Genomic DNA, 21,012 nt, shown 5'->3' with positions numbered 1-21,012 from the left:
ACAACATAAAGTTTTTAAAATAAATGATTTTTAATTACACGACAAAGTAACATGAATTGCTTACGTTTAATTAACAATATCGATTATTAAATATTTATTTATTTAAATTTAATTAACTGTTAATTTACAAATTAAGAGTTGTCATTACAGAAATATTTCTCTTGGCTGTGCCATACAGCACTGGATAGCAGTTACGTTATAATGGTTAAGATGCCCAATTACAAATACTGAAAATGTGCCAACCCTAACAATTAGCTCGCCTGCATTACAGCACAGTATAGGTTCAATCTGAATGCTTCTTCTGATCTGACAGATATTTGAGGGAGGTCTATAGACAAGCAAATAAGAGAGAGAATCATCATATTTATAAAGATACAGGCACCAAAATAAGCCTCGGCTTTTCCCCTAATCGGACTCCCTCCTCTTCCTGCTTAGTGACACAAACAAAGATCTTCAGTCCATCACACCAAGCTGTTCAGTGCAACTCAGGCCAACAAAGAGCAAGTGCATATACACGGCCTTTTATTGCAATTATTAATAATTCATAAAGTTAATTGGATGTGTTTTTGGCCCCATGAATATTCAACAGCATGCATATTACAAATGAGACTTCACTGCATTTCTTATTAATTTCTTCTTGTGCTGTCACTCTCTTTGTCTCTCTCTCGCTCTGTCTGTGTCTATCTCTCTTGCTCTTTCAGACATGAGAGACATGTAACATGTAAACGTGTAATTATAGCACTCTTTTTTTCCAGTAACTGCCACTATTCTGTTTTAAAATACCAGAATTAATTGAAGAATTACTGCCAAATCCTTGACGTTTTGGGTCAGAGGACATTAGCGGGGTTGACACAGGAGTCGGTTAAAGAGCTGAGCATCGACTTGACAAGTGATTTGCTTTAACATAATCAAGTACTCATTACTTCGTAGTGTTCTTTGAATGTAAAAATACGTTTATGCGCTTTGGCGTGCTTTTAGCAGGTGTATTTAATTAGCGCTCGCCTTCTTCTACACGTATTACTTTGTGTCTGCCTCTTCACCTGTCTTCACGGCACATTGAGAAGCTGATAGAGCCCCTCAGAAACAAATCTCACGAGCAAAGCAGTAATTTCACAGGTCACAGCCCCGGGTGTGCATGTGCGAGTGAGGGGGTGAGAGTTGAGATGGGTCAATAATTCCTTCAGGCCCTTTTCTGCAGCCCCAGCTGGTCCTTTTACACCACCCTCAGTCTAATCAGACAGGCTGACCCCAGCTGATCTAGACTCAGGTGTGTTGGTGTAAACAGTAGCAGACTTACAAGTAGAAGGTGGAGTATTGGTTTGAGTAGGAGTAGGTAGGTAGGTGTAATTACGGAGAAGCTCAACCTTGAAGGGAGTCGTGTTGTACTGCACAATACTTTCTTATAAAAATGACAGAATGTACTGCAACAGAACTCCTGATAATAAGTATTTCCATTTTCAAGGCTAAAATCATATTTTTTAGCTGGGTTTTTTTCTTGCCAGTAGTCCAGAATTCAAACACTATTAGTTTTCTATGATGTAATATTTTTCTTGAGAAGTCACTAAATTATGTTAATAACTGCAGCATAATTTTCTTTTGATCCTTAATTGGATAATGGATTACTTGTTTCAACAGTGCAGACAGGAGTAATGTTAACCGTTGGCGGCATTGGGGCTCTTGATCTTGTTGTTACATGAAGTACAATAGTAGCCTTTGTTGTACTAATTATCTAAATGGCTGTGGTATGCCAATAGTAAAAGTACTATAAGTATCTTTAGTAAAAGTGTGGCTGATTCAACCAAAGTTGTGGTAGTAGTAACAAATCTGGCACAGTTCTGGCACAATATTCTGTCTATCAGTGTGAGTGTATGTGTGTCTGTGCACACTCACAAGTGTGTTCACTGCTTAAAACCTCATAAGCCTTCATCCGCTCCTATGTGCCACACTAATAACCTGCTCTGCTGTCTATCACCTGATTGCTGCTATTGTCATGCTAATTAGAGGGCCACATGCAGAAAAGGAGGGGGAAAAATGCTCTTTTTTTCTTTTTTTCTGTCTGTCTCACTGCACATCAGAAAAGTGCAGCAATCTACCCCCATCTCATCATCCCCTCCTCCCTGCCCCTCTCCATCTCCTTATCTCCTTTTTATCTCCACCGTCCCTCATTTTATCCATCCATCCTCTATGCGTTTTACAATCGCTGCAACAATTGGCCCATTTGGAAAACCCTCAATTACCGAAGTCCTTCTCATCTGACACACACACACACACGCACACACACACGCAAACATTAAAAAGGCTGCTCTACAAAGGTGCTGTTAAACCCTGCAAAACCACATTTTCCTCTCGTCTTCTGTTTGAAGAAACTAGTGATTAGTTTTAACTGTGTGCTTTTGTGCGCTGAACAATAGGTGTTTCAATATTTCCTGTCAGACTCTTTGAAAGTATTCTGAATATGCATGTAGCTTTGTAGATTGGACTGCACAGACAACGACACGGGGAAGCAGGAGGGGGACCGAAGAGAAAAGGTGACAACGGGATGTAGGGAAGCAGGGGGCATGGATGGATGAGAGAGGATACAAGAGGGAGGAAATGAAAGAGGATGGGGCTTGGGAATAAATGAGGGTGATGGGGGGGAAGATGTGCAAAGAGATTTGAGGAAAGGAGGGAGCAGATAGAGGAGAGGAGAGATGGAGAGGAGACAAACGTGAGGAAATGAGAGGAGATGAGAAAGCAAAGAGGGAGGAGGAGAGGTGAAGAGAGGAGATAAGGTTATTGAGTTTCTGTCTTTCTGTTGCTCCGCTCCCCCACAACCTCGCGTGGCTCTTCCCAGAACAGAGATCTGTCCTGTGTTAAAAGCATTGTATAATTTAGTTCAGACCCTTAACATTAATCAATACAGCAGTTATTTCATTTTCTCGTTTGTACCTTGGGCCGCCTCATTCAATAATGCGGTAATGCGGCCCACTGGCGCACACACAGAGTCTATCACTTTCGTTTACGCTCGCACCAACACGCACAGAAACAGCCTCTCATAATGTAATTTGCCAGATAGAGTGTATATATGTTGTCTCTATCACTTTCATATATACACGGCAATTCACAGATTCACACAAACACACACATCTACACACACACACACATGCGTGCAACGCCTAAATGATCCCACCTTTATCCCGGAGAGAGAAGAGACAACACTTTCTTCTTTCACTTAATAAAGTGATGTAAAATAAGAGCAAACTCCTTTCTGATCCATTTCATAACACACTAAAGCACACAAAACATCAATACCCAATCTGCAGTCTGCACTAAAATACACATACACGTACGTGCATACAGTGGGAGGCGCTTTCGGCTCTGCAAACGGATGTGTTATTTCTGAAGCCAATGAAAGGCAATAAATTCGAATGAATATGAATGTGATTAGTTAATTATGTGCTTTCAGGAGGAAATTGAGGAGCGCCTGCGAAAATTTGGCAGAGAGAGCTCCATGACGAGCTGAAGTGAAGTGTGAATGGCATGTGATGAAGTTGCTGCAAGAAGTAAAAGGGATTCATTGTACCGTTGAGTGTGTGTATGTGTGTGTATGTGCGCACGTGTGTGTTTGCATGAGCACCTGACAAAAAATAGACGAAATGAGCTAATATATAACATGAGTGTGTGTGTGCGTGTGGCCGTTTCATTGGTAACCTCTGTTATCTTTTAGAGTTGGAGGGGTAATTCTGTATGGCAGGTGTACAGATGATGGCTAGTGATAGCTGTGTGTGTGTGTGTGTGTGTGTGTGTGTGTGTGTGTGTGTGTGTGTGTGTGTGTGTGTGTGTGTGTGTGTGTGTGTGTGTGTGTGAGTACATGCCAGGCTAACACGGCCCACAAGGCAGAGACAAAAGGATGAATGTGTTTCATTGTGCTTCACTCTTGACCGCTTCCAACACTGCAAACCTGAGGGCAGTCTTCACTTGTAACATACATACATGCTGCTGACACCCATGTAACGCACACACAGACACACACTCAAACACATAATTGGTTTTTAGGGTTAGTTTTTTACAGCTCTTTTCTATTTCATGGCTGTCTGCTTTGTAAAATACCATATGCACAGATGCTTGTCACAGAATTACATACATGCATTCACATTTATGGAGTCCACAAAGTGCAATTAAGCATGCGCATAAACTGAAACAAACACACTCTCGTGCAGGTAAACAAAAATGGTATGAAGAGTCAGCGCTTCTTTCAGTCATCATTCAGGATCAGATTATTGCCAGTGCGGCGTTTACATGCGCAGAAGCATGCGCACGCTCTCCACCTATGATCTGAGCTGAAATCAGACAGTCATCATTGAGTTGTCTCACCCCTGAGTTCAGTTCTCCTTTTCTCTGTCTCTCTCTCTCTCACACACACACACACACGCGCACACACACACAAGCACAGCGATAGGCCACACACAACACAGGCCCCGTGTGGAGATAAATGTGACCAGCAGTCCTCACCCCCAGCAGAAGAAAATCCAATTCTCTTTCACTTTTATCCCTGAGACTAATGTTACTGTCAAAGAAGACACCACCACCAGAGACCGGCCGACTCTGTTTGTGTGTGTGTTTGCTGTGGTGAGATACTGAATTCATTTAAGGTGATGTATTGCTGTCTTTACCTACAATCTTACTGTAGGCCTCGGTGGTGTTGTTCCTGCCTTTTCACAACATGCTTTTGACCCATCCTCCCACCATCCCTCCGCCTCTCCTCTCGTCTCTTCTCCCCTGCTCTCCCGTTCTTCTTCTTTATCTTTCTCTTCTCTCGCTCATCCATACTTTCCTCCTTTTTCCGCCTGTCTCCTCATTGCTTTCAGATCCCACCCTTCCATCATTCCCCATCTTCTCTGATCCAATGGTTTTTGTCTTTCTTGAGCTTACTTGAGCTAAGTACTTCGATGCATACAAGAAAGAAAGAAAGAAAGACTCTTTTTAAAATACTTTTTCCCTCGTTTATCTTTCCCTTAGGTTTTTTTCCCAGCATCTCTGAGGCCTGATTTGGGAAATGTGACCTATTCATCATGTTTACAAGCTACTCACACACCCACCTACATACACACACGCGCAGTCATTTGTAACTGCACATTGTATGTTTGTTTGTGATTGGCAAAGCTCGGCTGTAGAGGGTGGTACCAAGGGAGAACCCCCTTAAAGCACGGACAACTGCAGTTTTTGGTATTCGTGTGTGCGTGCATGGGTGTGTATGTGATTGCAGGTACTTTGTTAATCATTTGTAAGCCGCACCAGATGCCATGCAGGGGACCATAGTGCACAGGGCCTGTCAGTCAACCCACGCCTTCATCACACATACACACTCATGCAGGTGCAGGTGCACAGCGATCCAACCACAACCCCCTTCCCTTGAGGCTGATTAGTATTCATGAGATCTCAGGAGGCCCCCTTAAACTCACTCACACACACACACACGTATTCTGGTGGATTGGTCTATTCTAATTATCTCCTGGCGTTTATGGAGAGGGCTGATTAGAAGCTGTCAGTGTGACTGATGACGACATGCCATGCTATCCCCTAGAGAGAGACGGAGACGGAGGGAACGGCTGGTCACAGCTGTGGACTCTGCCTCCTCTCTGTCCTCGGCTCTTTATAGTTTGTGTATTTCTTCCTTGTAACTCAGCCTTACTAACAGCTGTCTTGTAATGTTCCTCTGTAGGTAAGCCAGTGATGATCATAACGGAGTTCATGGAAAATGGATCTCTGGACACTTTCCTCAAGGTGAGTCACGGCTCAGCTGGAAGGAATACATCTTTTCTTCCAAGGTCAGGGCCACGAGTCTTTACAGATGCCACAAAGAAAATGATGTCCCAGCTGAAAAGACATTGAAATTTTAAGTTGTTGTTCATCTCTTAAAGCTGAAGAATTCATTCCACCAACACTTTGGTGGAATTATTTTAAGTAGTTTTCAACAAAATATCTGTAAAGGCTTTTGTTGTACAGAATCTAAAATTATTATGTTCTTTATTATCGGGTAAAAGGTGGGAAACACCTGACATTTTTTTTAATAAAAAAAGACACATTTTCACTTAATGGTACAGTTAAAGGAGGATAATATCACTGTCGTCATGGGTACAATATATAGAGAATTTAAGAAAGGTTTGTAGTCATGTTATGAGCACGAACACAAAAACTGTGGGGGGAAAAAGCAAAGCAAACAGAAACATTTAGATGGGTAATGTTTTCCTCACACAGTTTTTGATAATCGGTCAATGAAATGCACTTAGTGTCCATATTCCAGAGGGGAATACTGCATCCGAATGCTGACTGGTAGGCAATAAAACAAAGAAAGTATATTGCTTTTTGTGCATTTTGCTCTGTCAGGATATATATTAAAAACAACAATGAAACTGTAGTGGTGGCTTCTGTTTTAACTTTAAGTAACAGATTTCTATGTGAATAGTTTTATTTTATCGATTGAATACTTTAATGAACTACTCAGATGGCAAAGATAGCATTATGAAAATGTTAAAATGTATCGGTTAAATCATGATATCTACAAATGCAAAATAGGAATATAGTAGAAGTAGTAAAGATTGTGTACTAAATTAGCTGAATCACGGTTTCCATACACCCAGCTGAACAGATTTAGATTCAGTGTTGTTTGTCAGGCAGTAAATTCACTGCAGTGCTCAGAGCCATTAAGGCTGTGATGATAGGCCCATTGCTTAATAGACACCAATCCTGGCAGCAACACTGAAGCAAAACACAGTAAAAGCAAAAAAAATGGCTCAGGCACAGTGTGAGTGCCACATACAGCCACACATATTTGTGTGAGAGCATGTACTGTAGCAAGGGTCCTAAACGTGTCCACAGGGAGCAGTATAAACATGGAGTCATCTTTATAGTTGGTTATAGTTTATGATCCATTAAGTTCCTAATTTTTTTGTTTTGTTTTTTGAGGTAACAAAAAAAATATTATTATTATAAAATAACATGCCTAAATTAGCCTAATATTCCCGCTTCTTGCTTCTCTCATCTCTTTCATTCATCTCATTGTCAGCCTCTCTGGCCTGCATTTGTCTCATCTCTCTTTCCCTGTCCTCTCCACTCTTCCTCCTCTTTACTGGCAATGCAATGTGGTGGGCAGATTGATAGAGGAAGTCTGTAGGTTTGTTAGACAGTCCAATCAATCAGCATCTCACAAAACCACCAGCTAATTAACTTAGTCCACAGCTGCCGAGGGAGGGAGCGCGAGAGAGAGAGAGAGAGAGAGAGAAAAGAAACGATAGAGGAAGAGGGTGCAGGGGAGGCACAGATGCAGAAAGATGAAGGAAGATGGATGGAGAGATCGAGACTGAATCAAAGTATTACAGAGTTTCTCCCTCTCTGAGACACAGTCTTGAGGAGAGACAAAGATGGATAGAGAGAACAAAGAGACAGAGGAAGGAGAGTTGATATAAAGGAGAGAGGGTGACTGATAACATGAATGGTTTTTTAACGGGGACCATTGGCCCAGGGCAGAAATAATTGGCACAGGAAGGTGAGCTGGACCATCATCGATCAACGGCCTCCACTCTCTGCCAAAGACAGCTCAAATCTGAAATCCAGTGAGCTCTGCATGAGCACGCGGTCAGCGTTTGAGAGGAAAGTTTTGTCTCCTCTGTCAGGTCCAATCCTCTGCAAGTTGGATTTCTATGTGATCCTCCATTGATCCCTGGAAGGGATCCATCTTTTGCTTGCCATGCTCCAAAGGGAGGTCAAACTGTGGGGTTAGCTGGATCTAAAAGAGATTCACAGCCTTACACCAGGACATTTGCTAAGTGTGTATTGCTGACACTGCAGAAGCTTAAATCCTGGGACTTACTGGTCATTTGGTGACCACAGAATAACATTTTACTCATATATTCTGACAGCAGACGTTTTCCACTTCAGTTGACATTTAAGCCTGTGTGGGGCTGTCATGTTTTACAATGAGCAGGTAAGCAATGGAATTTACTGAACACATTGCTCGTATTATGAATACGATGTATTATTTGAACATGAAGGGATGGATATTAAAAAGTTGCCATTTGTCAGAGTTTGACAAATTGTGTTAAATTTTACTTTTGGGAATATTATCCAAGTATTATGGATCTACCAGTTTTCTGCTGCCCCAAAACAAATGTTTCAGCAAAGCCTACCAATCAGAAGAAAGTGGGCTTTTAAAGGCATTAAGAGCTAAAACAGTGGATAAACTGATGGCTGCATAAATGGCCAGTAAAAGAAAAACAAGGATGAATAAAAATACGTTGAACTGCGACTTGTGTAAAGATTCTCTAGTGGAGTCCCAGGACAGAAATACTGGAACTGGGCACAATTCAATCAACCTTTCTCTTTGGTCTTCCTTCCAGAAACATGACGGCCAGTTCACGGTGATCCAACTCGTCGGCATGCTCCGTGGTATTGCTTCAGGTATGAAGTACCTGTCAGACATGAGCTACGTGCACAGAGACCTGGCAGCTCGAAACATCCTGGTGAACAGCAACCTGGTGTGTAAGGTGTCCGACTTTGGCCTGAGCCGAGTTCTGGAGGACGACCCAGAGGCCGCCTACACTACAAGGGTAAGACACACTCTCACAGTGTACTGCTGTCATAACCGCAGCTGGAGCCAGCTAAGGCAAAACACTGTAGACGAAAAGCTTTCATGCACTCGTCACTATTGAGATTTCCTCTTTCAGGAAGTTCAAATTAGTTTTACTGCACGGTGTGCAACCGGAATACAGTCTTAGATGCAAAGTGGGCACTCTGCCTCTCCACATTCCCAGTATTCTCAGCAGTGACCTCACTGGCCCTTTTCTTTGCCAAATTCAGACTTCAAGGATGCAAGCTCAAGCTTTAATAAGTAAGACAAAAGACAATGTCTTGAATGTACAGTTTCACACTATACTGCACTGGGCAAGTGTGTTTTGAACATTGTTCTACAAAGGCTTTACTCACAGCCAATAACATAAACCCATGCTGTCAAGTCAAATCACAGCAGTCTTTGGCAACAAGAGCATCCTCTCACTGAGCTCGGAGAGAATGGAGAAACTTAAATGTCAGTAAGTTAAACCACTGCGGAGTAACTCATCTAAAATGTCCACAAGGAGATGGCATTATTCATATTCATAGGAAGGGTTGGATGTTATTTTTAATATGGCATTAGCATTGCCCTGGGAGGAGTGTATCAGCCGCTGACTGCTCTATTGCAATCACACACAAACTCCTACTGATGTCAGGAGACGTAGATGGAGAGCTGCAGGCACTGAGGGGTGCAGGGGGGAGTAGGTGGGGGTTGTAGAGCCCGAAAACGAAGACGATCCAGGAAGAGAACAGAGAGCGAGAGAAAGGGGGGAAGGTGGCAGAAGGATGGAGTAAGCGTAGTTAGGAGGGGGGAGATAAAGGGGTGCGGTAGGTGTGTATAGAGGTGGAGGAAACAAAAGTACAGTGCAGAGTGACTTGGAAGCTTTGCCTTTTATTTGACTTTGACCGAGCAGAGATGGGGGATGCTAGGTGGTGCAGAGGCAGCTGCCGCATGTTAAAAAGCTGAACGGAGCCTATAGAGGTACAATGTGTCTGTGTGTGTGTGTCAGAGTGAAAGAGAGCGAGAGCTGTTGCTGCCTATTGTGTGTATACAGTGGGCTATATGAATCCTTTTGATCTGAGGATCGACAACAAAGGCAGGGGCGGCGGTGCAGGGAAAAAAAGATAACAGAAGAAAGACAAGTATAAGAACAAACACTGGAGCAAACATTAACCCCTGTTGTCGTATTAAAGCAGAGCGCTGCTTAGTGTATAACCTCTCCTGCTCTGTTCCTAAAAACAGCACTGCACCAGGCTTCTTTGCAGCAACCATTTTATAATTTGTTTTCTCACCTCTACAGTACTCTGCTGTATCTTGATTTATTACAGCGCTAATACAACAGCCTTGAAGTATTCACTCTATTATTGGCAGCACGATGCAGTGGGCCCAGAGTGGCTGATATTCAGCATGTGAATAAATGCTGACTGCCTCTGGGACCATTTACAGGGAGGGAAGATCCCCATCAGATGGACAGCTCCAGAGGCAATAGCCTACAGGAAGTTTACCTCAGCAAGTGATGTGTGGAGTTACGGCATTGTCATGTGGGAGGTGATTTCATACGGAGAGAGACCCTACTGGGAGATGTCCAACCAGGATGTGAGTCACACATAAACACATGGTCTCAGGTTCGGTGTTAATCAAATTAGTGCACTTACACAGTGCTGCCAGCGATAAAGAGCTACTTTTTCAGTCTTCAGTAAAATTCCTATCTATAACAACAAGTTTGCACATTTTACATTTTTCCTGTATAGTACTGATCATAGAACTCGATACCTCTCTCCATGCAGGTGATCAAAGCAATAGACGAAGGCTACCGTCTTCCTGCTCCTATGGATTGTCCTGTGGTGTTGCACCAGCTCATGCTGGATTGCTGGGAGAAGGGGCGAAGCGACAGGCCAAAGTTTGCACAGATTGTCACAATCCTGGACAAGCTCATCAGAAACCCAGCCAGTCTCAGAGAGCTGGCAAACAGCTCAGTATGGTCAGTGAGAGAAAGATATGAATTATGACTACAAATTTCACTGATAAATCTTGGCATACCTGGATTAAATTGTAGGAGAGTAGAGGTGCAAAGTGCAAAGCAGTAAATGAGGTGACATGAAAGAACATTATTATCTTTTATAAACAAAGCGGTATTTATGAAATGGAAATTTATTGATACAGACTCGCGTGCTTGTTTCACGTTCAGTGTAGATGCCCCTAATCCCCAGTTATATTGCACTCATCCACTGAATATAATTATTTGTGCATTTGCATTTTGTAACTTCAGGCATTTAGCTAACCCTCAGAATGAAAACAGCATGCAGATGTTCCAATCCCTTTCCACTCCGACATACTCAACAGAAAAAAACAAATCCAGGCACCTCTAAAAAAGGCAGAACACAGCAGACTCAGAGAACTGTGTAACAAGACGAAAAGACATACACAGGCTTACACAAAAGCATATACTGCACTATGTAAGTGAATATTGTAAGTTCTTTTAGCAAAAAAGATTGTGTTACCTTTGAGTGTGCAATGACAAATCGATCATTTCTAACAATTTATAAGAAAAAAAAGCAAGCAAACAAGTCAAGGGTTTTACAAGTAATACCACATAAACTTGCTCTGGGGTGAGGGCAGCAGATGATAAACCATTAATCATACTTACCCGCTAATGGTTGGGTTTAAAGTTTATGTTTTTCTTTTCAGCGGGGATTTGAGGCTGTCATGCTGCGGTCATTGCAGAATTATAATGATTCTGTCGGCAGAACCAAGACTGATTCGAATAGTTTTTATCTTTACGAATCTGTGTCCAAGCACAAATTATTGACTTCGGCAGTAACAACAAACTGTTTTTCTAGCCATAAACCGGCCAAAGCTTCATTGAATTTGTATTTGTGTTTTTTTTAATCCCAGCAGGGAGGACCCGTCCACGCCAGAGTTCAGTGTTAGTACAGTGGATGAGTGGTTAGATGCTATCAAGATGGGCCACTACAAGGAGAACTTTTCCAGTGCTGGATATGTCAGCTTGGACTCTATCCTTTACATCAGTGTCAGGTGCAGACTTACAGGATTTTCAGCATGAGTAATAATACAATCTACTTTGGTGTTGTTTGAATGTGAAGACACTGAATTGGACATGAAACTTGGTGTTTTAAATATAAAACAGATGCATTTTCTTCGTAACAAAATAGCTTTGTAATACTTTGCCTGTATTTTTTTGTGTTTTCCATCTAGTGAACTGGCTAAGATGGGAGTGTCCCTGGCTGGCCACCAGAAGAAGATTTTGTCCAGTGTGCAGAGCCTGCAGACCCAGGGGACGCACGTCCAAGTATAACACTTTCAACATTAGAGAAACACGAGGAGACAAAGTCAAACTGGATGCTCCTGTTAAGAGTTTCCCCACAGCAACAGAGTTGTGATGTAAGCTCTGTGCTTGGGCCTTCTTGGATTTTGAGACACATTAAGATGGAGACGACATGGACGCTTGCCTCCTTCACCTTCTCGCAGTTTCCCCATTTGTACCATCCTTGGTGGGCACTTCTGACTTTAGCTCTCAGAGTCCCAGCAATACAGTCACCATTATGGAGCATCAAAGAGACACATTTCCAACTGCAAGGCTGCACCTGAAGCATCCCTGATCATTTCACACCGTGTCAACTCAACAAAACAGGAGGGAAAAAGACTTTAAACAAAAGAAATGACAAAAAAACAAATTAGAATATAATATCACTGTCTGTTAGGTGTACAGTTGTTTTTTCTGTCATTTTGTTGGCTTTGAGTTTTCACCTTGAAGAGTTTAAAAAGGGTCAGACGGTATGTACATGTGTAGATATATGTTTATATGGGCTGTGTGTCTCACAACCATAGAGATGGACCTAAAGTTTGTATTGTTGGTGAGGTTTATAGGCTCAACCTTAACAGACGTAATTACTTAGTACGTGTGTGGCCCCTTGCATTGCTCTCTGTACACAGAAAGCCAGTGAATGAGTCAAGATTTTGAATGAAATGAATGTTTGGGTTTGGGGAGAGGGGAACTGAAAAACTGGACCTTTAGAGATAGAGAGGGATATAGATTTGCTAGCTCACATAGGATGGAACTATGATTCGTTTTTAAATAGTGTATTGGACCAAGACCAGGGCTTCCTTAGTGACTGCTCCCAGACACACTTCCATAAAAACTACACCCAGTGCATGTTTGCAAGTACTCTTGCATTTACAGTACAACATAACTAACAGCAGAGAATACAGCAGAAACAGTTACGGTGCAGTTAGCACAGAGAAAATGTTACTCTTCCGCCGTCTTTTCCAAACAGCAGTCTATCACAGGTGTTATAGTATGGTGTTGTTGCAAACACTTCAGCCCAGAAGTTTGCCTTCCAGTATTTCAGGTATGTTAAGAAGTTTATAGTGTTTTGTGAAGAGCAAAGTTGATGCAGACAGATGTCAGGACACATGTCGTGACAGACTTGACACTGTTAAGGACGTATAACTTGTTTTTCCAGTGTTGTGCCATGTACAGTAACTTTGAAATGTTCATCTAAATAACAACCCATCATTCCAACTGTATGGTTTTCTTTCATCAGTTCCCGTGGCTGGATGGTTACACAAGGCCAGTTAGAATAATTACAGTGGTTTGTGTTTTCCAAATAGTCTGCTTGATGAAAAGAAGCATTGGACCCTTTTTCAGCAAAATGAAATAGAAGCAGTGTTGACTTTCAGCTGTGCCACCACAAGAGGGTAAATTTGACTTTAAAAAAAAAAAGAAAGATGATTTGTGCGTGTTGTACTCTATCACTTCCCTGGTATCTGTCATTTTGAACACCCTTATTTAAAAAAAAAATACCCATAATGTAAAGAAGCATTTTTTTCTGTATTAGAAGGAAACTGCTGCTTATCACAATAACTGTCACAATAATTATACAGTAATATATGAAGGGACCCTCTTTGTGTACACTGTAATAATGGCACTGAACCCGCTTTTAGTGTATTTCTGCACCCAGTTTTAATATTTGTGGTACTCCATAGGACCAACAGTGGCATAAAGTACAGAATATATGATTGTATCATAGTGTAAAATATGTACAGTGTTGATTTCCAATGTTAGAATGTTTGTAATGATAACAATGATGATGACTATGATGTACTTTTATTGTGAAAAAGAGATTTCTGAAGTTCTCATTCAGGGGTGGGTCATACAGAGGTGAAGGTGATACGTTGGTCTGAACAAAGGAATGTAGCATGGTGCAAAGCTTCAGCTTTTATTGACAGGTGAGAGTGACTGCAGTTTCTACTATAGCGTTAGGATGAGTAGAATGGACTTTCTTTATTGATACACTGGCTTCATTTGCATATCCACCTTAAAGAGTCGTTACATGCACTTTTTTGACCTTGGACTGCATACAACACAATTTTAAAAAGATACTTGTTCAGGAGAGGGAAGGACGAAAAGTCTAACACGAAAATTCCTCAATTTAAATTTGGATCTGATATCACAGATTGAACATTTGCTCTCTCCTTACCCTAGAAATGATAGCTGAGCTTAGCAGACTTGTCAAGCGTTGCATTTCTATACATGCTGCAGTAGTTTGCATGGTATAAGAGTATTTTTAGAGGGTGAAGAGTATGAAGGGTGATGCTGCTTCCCTAAAGTCAAGAGCAAAAGAGTAAAAGTGTAAGAAATGGTTTCTGCAGCATGTTTGTCGGAACTAATGTAAGTGAGCTGTGACTGTTAGCTTATCTATTAGCTTTGTAATAAGACTTTACTTCAAAGGCTAAGAAGTACATCTTTTACTTACTAAATTGCTTTATTTTCTGGAGTTACAGGGTATTTTAAATCCAGTACATGTATATGTCCAATCAGTACATGTGGCTTGGGAAGTCACCTGGAAACTCAGTTAGCCAAGAGAGACCTTAGCTAAGGCGATAGACGGTATAAAAGATGGACGTAGCCAATGTGCTCTCACATACTTTTGTGCATGAAGTTCTGCTTTAAAGCCCCAAGGTGTGTGTTTACCTCATCATCATCTTGGCATTTTTAAACTGGATTTAATGAGGGGAAAACCACACTCTCATTTGCTAATGGCTTGTCAAGCACATGTCATTAGCCAGTGATCATATTCTGGATAATAATAATGAATTATACTATTCATTGTATTCAGTATGCCTTCAAATGAGTCACCGTTCCTCATACTGAGGAAACTGTCCCCTGAGGTTAGAGCAGAGTGACATTTTTCTATCAACTCCTACTGGACTGGAAGTATTTTTGCAACCACCAGTATCAACCCCAGTGGCTAATAAATAGAATGCAGATTTAAAGTCCTTTTCGGACCCAGAAGCTATCTTCATTTTTTGTACCGCCTCTGACTAAACCTGTAAATTTAATTGATTAGTTATCTACAACAGATAAAATGTGCCCCTGGTGGCTGTAATTTAGCATATTGTTATTCTGAAGTAGAAGCCTGTTTGTCTAACATTTCAAAAATACAATTAGTAACATGCACCATGCTAGAATGGAAATCCAGACAGGCCTGATAGTTATAAAATCTGAGCCACTCTGCTGCCAGTGAAAAAGTTGCTTTTTTAATTGTGTTGTTCGGCCCCAATGTTTTAGAACTAGTAAAATAGAGGTGTGACAAACTGTTCTGCTTTTTTCAGCATAAGCCGCAGACAAAATGCAAATTCAGAGTTTGAAACTGTTCATTCTACTCTTGCTAACTCTATGATTTCACTCTAGCGGACTACCCGTGACCGCTGGCCTTTTAGATGCCTTATTTTCTGAGCTATTTTTCTGTTTTGTTGCCCTATACAGGGGATATTGAGAGTAAAGTGTATTTATCTGTGTTCTTAAGGTGACCTGACATTAACACCCTGGTTTTATAACATCCCAGAGGCCCCCTCAAACTGTACCATCATAACTTCCATACCTTTAAGTAGATACTATTAGAACCGTCATACCTGAAGACCTGTAAAAGTGGACGGGGAAAATCACAGTGTTGTTATTTATTTGCAAATTATGAATATGATTGGCTTTCAGTTCTTTTCTTTATAAGTGCCAAATTCCTCTTGCATTTTTAACATTATGTTTCTGCCTGCAAAATAATGGTGAATTGTTGACATTGTCCTCTTTTTGACCCACTTTTTCATCAACACTCTCACTTTAGAAGGTTATGCCATACAAACCATTTTGGTTTCTACTCTGAACTCCCTGGTTTTTATCACTTTTCACCATGTCAAGGTTAGCTACGTGGGCTGGTTTGCTTGAACTTAAATACAGTGTTTGTATCCATTCTCCACAAAGTCTGTATCGTAAATGTTAATGAGTGATTCTCATCTGAGACTTTTAGCACTCTCTCTATCTCCCTCTTTGTCCTCCTCTCTCTCTTTGTTTGGCCATCATACAAGGCTTATTTGTCCCCATGCCAATTTCCTCTGCGTTGCTTGTTGTAAAGGGTGTAGGCATTTTAATGTCTTTCATGTCGCTGTAATAAATATGCTAATATTTCTAATTTCTCACCTGAAGCCTGCAGTGTCTTTTTCTTCAACACATTTCCTGCTTGTCTTTCTCCCTCAGAGAGAAGATCCCAGAGAAGATTGAAACACACTTACAAATATTATATATACACACACAAAAAAAAAATGCAGTCCCAGCATCCATCTAACGTTTTATTTTACTTATTGAACTCAGCTACTAGGTGCTTTTGGGCAGGTGTAGATGATGGCTTTCTGTTCATTTATAGTTGTCATGTATTGCATAAAAAACATCTCATTGGGTCAGCTGGCATCCCATTAATTCCATATTCTCAGCCTTGGCCTTGTATGTGTTGACAGTAATGACAGTAATGTTGCTACCACTACACTATCGAGCCTGATATATATACTGATAGTGAGTCTCATTACAGTAGATGCTTGCTGATGTGAACACTGCTCTACACACCATCCCCACTGTCGGTAACACTGAAACCAATGAGCTCATATATATTGCCACAGTAATCCTAGCAGCACTTGGATATAATATAAAGCATGCATTCATGCAAGTTCACCATGGAGAAGAAGGCTGGAAGCCACTATTAAGGAAGAAGATAGGCACATGAGAGACAGGTCTTGGATGAAAAGGAAGTACAATAAAATATCTACAACAGTGATGGCAAACAACACCAGCGCCAAGTGGCTGGTGGACCTAAGATCCAATCACAGCACCTTCCATGAGTCGGAGTGACATTAAAAAGGCAGACGTCCAACAATGAGTCCCCGTAATGAAGGTCTGGACAGCACCGGGACCTAACATGATTCATGTCTACTGGCTAAAGTAGTTAACAGAAGTCAGTGGTCACCTAGCACCACAAATAAGGAAACTACTAACAGCAGCTATTCATCCAGATTGGTTAACACAGGGCAAAACAATCTTGATCACGGCAGCCGATTACCTCCCTCACAACAACATAGAAGCTCCTCTCAGATATTGGAAATAACACCAAGCCAGATCCTGGTTGATAAAGCAGTACAACAGGGCTCTAAGATCAATTGAACCAACTTGACCCCCGCCTAGATTGATTACACAAAAGTATATGACAGACAGTATGTCTGTGAAGGGTCTCAGTCATCCAGGTCATGGTAGTCTAAGGAGCCTTGAGAGAAAAGTATTTGGACTTCTTTAAGTTGCTTCTTTAAGTTGCTTGAATCAAGTCCAGACGCTTTTCTCTCCAAGCTCCTTAGACTATATGACAGACATGGATATTGGCGTGCTTGGCATTATACAAGGCTAATAGTGCACTAATAGCATTCATCAGAAACCCAATTGGACTGCTAAAGACTGGACGCCAATTCCAAGGCAACTGCGCAAATCATCAAGAAATGAAGATTATACCAAGGTGATGCACTGTCCCCACTATTACATAAACAGATTCAGGAGTGATGCGACCATCAGCCACCTTCTATACATGAATGACATCGAACTGTATGCTGGGAGTGAACAAGATATTGACTCGCTGATTCACCTCACCAGGATCTACAGCAAGGTCATCGGGATGTCATTTGGACTCATAGGTGTGGACAAATGTTTGGAAAGATAGGGAAGGTGATCTGGACTGAAAGGGTGGAATTACCAGAAGGTAGAATAGCAAACATATAAGACAACGTCAAGTACTTAGGCTTCCCACAACAGGTACCATGATAAAGATGCACAAATCTTATCCATAGCCAAATACTTCCAGAAGGGGCTGAGAAACCAGTTGAATGGTAAAAATAAGAGCCACAATCCAGGATGAAACACTGAGCATCCCCAAACACATCATTAAGATGGCCCCCTGATATGAGCTGTTTCAAGAAAGCCTCAAACAGCTGAAGACTGACGGTGAGCAACAGGAGGAGGAACTATCATGGATGACCAAGCCCCTGCATGGGATGTAGCATTGAAAGACAGAAGAAGTGGCTGATGTCAAGAAATCCTACAAGTAGCTAGAAAAAGCCAATGTAAAGGATAGTACAGAGGCTCTGATCATGGCAGCATAAGATTAGGCCTTAAACATCAGACCCATAGAGGCAGGTACCAAGAAAAAACTCACCACATAGTAGCAACATGTAAGAAGCTAGTTGGGAAAGCATACACTGAGAGGCACAACCAAGCGGGTGGCATAGTATACAGGAACATTGGTGCCACATACAGACTAGAAGTCCCCAAACACCCCTGGTGAGTGCCAGACAGACAAGCAACTGCTGGTCAACCAACCAGAAACAGTGTTGGGCAATAAGGAGCAGAAAACTGCATTTGTGATAGACGTGGGAATGGCAACCACAAAAGCCAGAAAAATTGTCAAAACTATAAGAGTGGCTCCAACAGACAATCAGAGGTTTCTGTCCAAAAGCGTGCAATCATAGGAAGAGCTAAGATACTGCACAGAATCCTCAAACTCCGAGGCCTCAGGTAGAGGACCTAAGCTTGAAGAACAAACATATATAACCACAGGGGGCACGAGAGAGAGATTTTTATACAAAAGGCATTCTGTGAGAACAACCAAAGCAAGCAGTGCTTGTTAGTAAAATTTCAAAACAAACATCAATTAAAAACAAACTTAAAACAATATTTCTACTGGTATCTCAATCAGTTTTCTTAGTAAGATTCATAAAACATTAAGTCATGTTTTATGAATCATACTAATACAAGTATGATTTATAATAATAAGTGTATTGTTTGGATAAACTAACATGGCAAACTATGTTTTCCATATATCCATTTTAATTAAATTCTCAATTAGTAGTAAATGGTAAATGCACTGCACTTATATCACGTTTTTACGATAACAGCCTGAGTGCTCTACAGTGTTTTTGCCCATTCTCTTTCTCACTCTCTCTCAAACACACACACACACACACACACACGCAGCGAGAGCGAGAGCGAGAGCAATGGCAGCTTCAAGGCAAGGTGCTTGCCTGCCACTGGGAGACACTTTGGGTTCAGTGGTTTCACTGTCTGGCCAAAAGATTTGGCTCAGGGATTAAACCTCCAGTACTGATTAGTGGACAACTCACTCTACCACCTGAGCCAAAGCCACAGTGATGAGGTGAAGTTTTTATATGTTATATTCAGATGTAACCTACAAGTCATTATCTCATTATTGTTCATTTTGAATATTTTATTATTGGTTTCTAACACATGATTACTGATGTTGTTGTCTTGGGGGACTTATATACATTACCTGCAGATGTTTTTTTTTAACAATCTTTGCCTAAATCACATTTAATATAAGAGTTTAAAATCATATATAAGGAAACTAACTTAAAGTAACATCCAGGTATATTATTATATTAGAAGAAATGCTGAGGATTTAGTCTGTGACTTGTCTGCCACATACTACTTACAGGTTTCAGATAAAAGAAATTCAGTCAGCTTTATTAATATTTTTTTTTCCATATAAGACTTCAGTGGAACAAGAAAAAATACAAATGATCTGTAGATGAAAGTATTGTGAAGGGTTATTTTTCTGTATGTGTACCAAAGGGTGCAGGTACAAAATTTTGCTTTGGTGAGTATCTCACCAGCCTATCATAAAATCCATGCATGGCTGGCAAATCCAAAGGTGTGTTTTGTTTTGTTTGGTTTTTTTTGGGCGGGGGGGGGGGGGGGGGGGGTTGTCCCTAGCTCTGCTCTAATGGTGATAGCGCTGGTGAAATTCCCATCATAACATTCTTGAATGGCAAAATACAGCAGCCCAGCAACCACATCTTCATTATCAATGTGTGTGTGCTGTGTGTGTGTTCCTTACTGAGAGATAATTCTGTCTCAGGGGAAAGGGAAGGTCAGTGACTTCTGGCCTTGGTTAACCCCTTAATGCACTGGCCCAGTTGCTGTCACTCTATGTTACCACCATTACACCTCATTTAGCCCATCATATTGGGCTCCATATTCCCCTATCGCTCGCTCACTCCGTCTCCCTCTTTCAACCATCGCTACACACACAGACACACACACACACACACAAGGCGTGACATGCAAAAAATGCAGGCCCTGTTCGCCATTTCCTCAGTATCTATCTCCTCCCACTGCCCTCTTCTTAATCTTCCTGCTGCCCTTGTGCATCCCCATTTTTTCCTCCCCCTTCCAATCCATCCTGTGCAGACAGACGGAAAGGTTGTGGCCAGTTCTCTGACCTCGACTACCCCATTATCTTCCTCTCCTTGCTTTTTCCTCTTCTCATAGCTTTTTAATTCCCCTCACCTCCATCCATCTATACAACCACCCATCCATCCAAAACTTTTCTCCACATGGAGCCCTCTCTTTGAGGTTCATTGCCTCTTTCTGTCTTACTGCTATCACCATGGGTTTCCTCTCACCATTGAAGGCAGATCCATAACTTTGGGCTTTAGTCTCCAGGTGTCTCTGCAGGCGGAATGTCATCTCACATATTTACTCTGGATAACAGAGGCTACCAGGAGCCAAAGGTTTACAGGATTGATTCATCATGCAGCTGCTATTGGCATCATGTGAAAAGGTCAGATGTCCCTATGGAGAACACTTTAAAAGGCCATTGGTGACTGATGAGCCTGTCATATTTGTATCACATACATGCACAAGCACTCTATCTCTCATCTCCAGTCTTTGCCTTTGTTTCTGTCCCTCTCCCTCTCTGTCTTTTTTTTTGTGATCCACAGACACACATGAACACATGGAAACACATTCCCCTGTGAATGGTAATTGGGCTCCTCTGTCATAATGTCAGGTGTGGGTTAGAGTGTCCCCTCATGCGCAACAGCAGACATTAATATAACACAGAGGAGCAAACATCGATAGATCCACCACCTCAGCCAAGGGTCAGGCAAAGAGATCAATTTTATATAGAATACTATCAGTTATAAGACTTAGTTTTCTTTTACTTCACCAACGGGACTAAGTCATTCTTTAACAATGCATTGCGAGATTTTCTTTTCCAAAGAGCAAATTTTCATTCTGC

The 21,012-nt window shown here is 41.5% G+C and overlaps 1 protein-coding gene across 2 annotated transcripts in view; it reads left to right on the top strand.

Annotated features, from left to right (window-relative positions):
- Window positions 1-16,087, top strand: part of epha4b (eph receptor A4b) — a 79,464-nt gene extending 63,377 nt beyond the window's left edge. The window contains exons 14-19 of one of the 2 annotated variants that reach the window (XM_063462900.1): window positions 5,702-5,763; window positions 8,376-8,585; window positions 10,034-10,183; window positions 10,375-10,568; window positions 11,486-11,623; window positions 11,804-16,087. In XM_063462900.1, the coding sequence (XP_063318970.1) occupies window positions 5,702-5,763; window positions 8,376-8,585; window positions 10,034-10,183; window positions 10,375-10,568; window positions 11,486-11,623; window positions 11,804-11,903 (854 nt within the window). In that variant the 3' untranslated portion in view covers window positions 11,904-16,087. Of the gene's footprint in view, window positions 1-5,701; window positions 5,764-8,375; window positions 8,586-10,033; window positions 10,184-10,374; window positions 10,569-11,482; window positions 11,624-11,803 lie in introns of both variants that reach the window. The other variant, XM_063462899.1, reaches the window with a different exon arrangement.
- Window positions 16,088-21,012: the final 4,925 nt, after the last annotated feature.

The sequence above is a fragment of the Pelmatolapia mariae genome, linkage group LG18 (assembly GCF_036321145.2).
Source record: "Pelmatolapia mariae isolate MD_Pm_ZW linkage group LG18, Pm_UMD_F_2, whole genome shotgun sequence".
Classification (NCBI taxonomy): Eukaryota; Metazoa; Chordata; class Actinopteri; order Cichliformes; family Cichlidae; genus Pelmatolapia; species Pelmatolapia mariae.
Note: the sequence above shows the minus strand (reverse complement) of the source record. Positions and strands in the feature narration are given on the sequence as shown.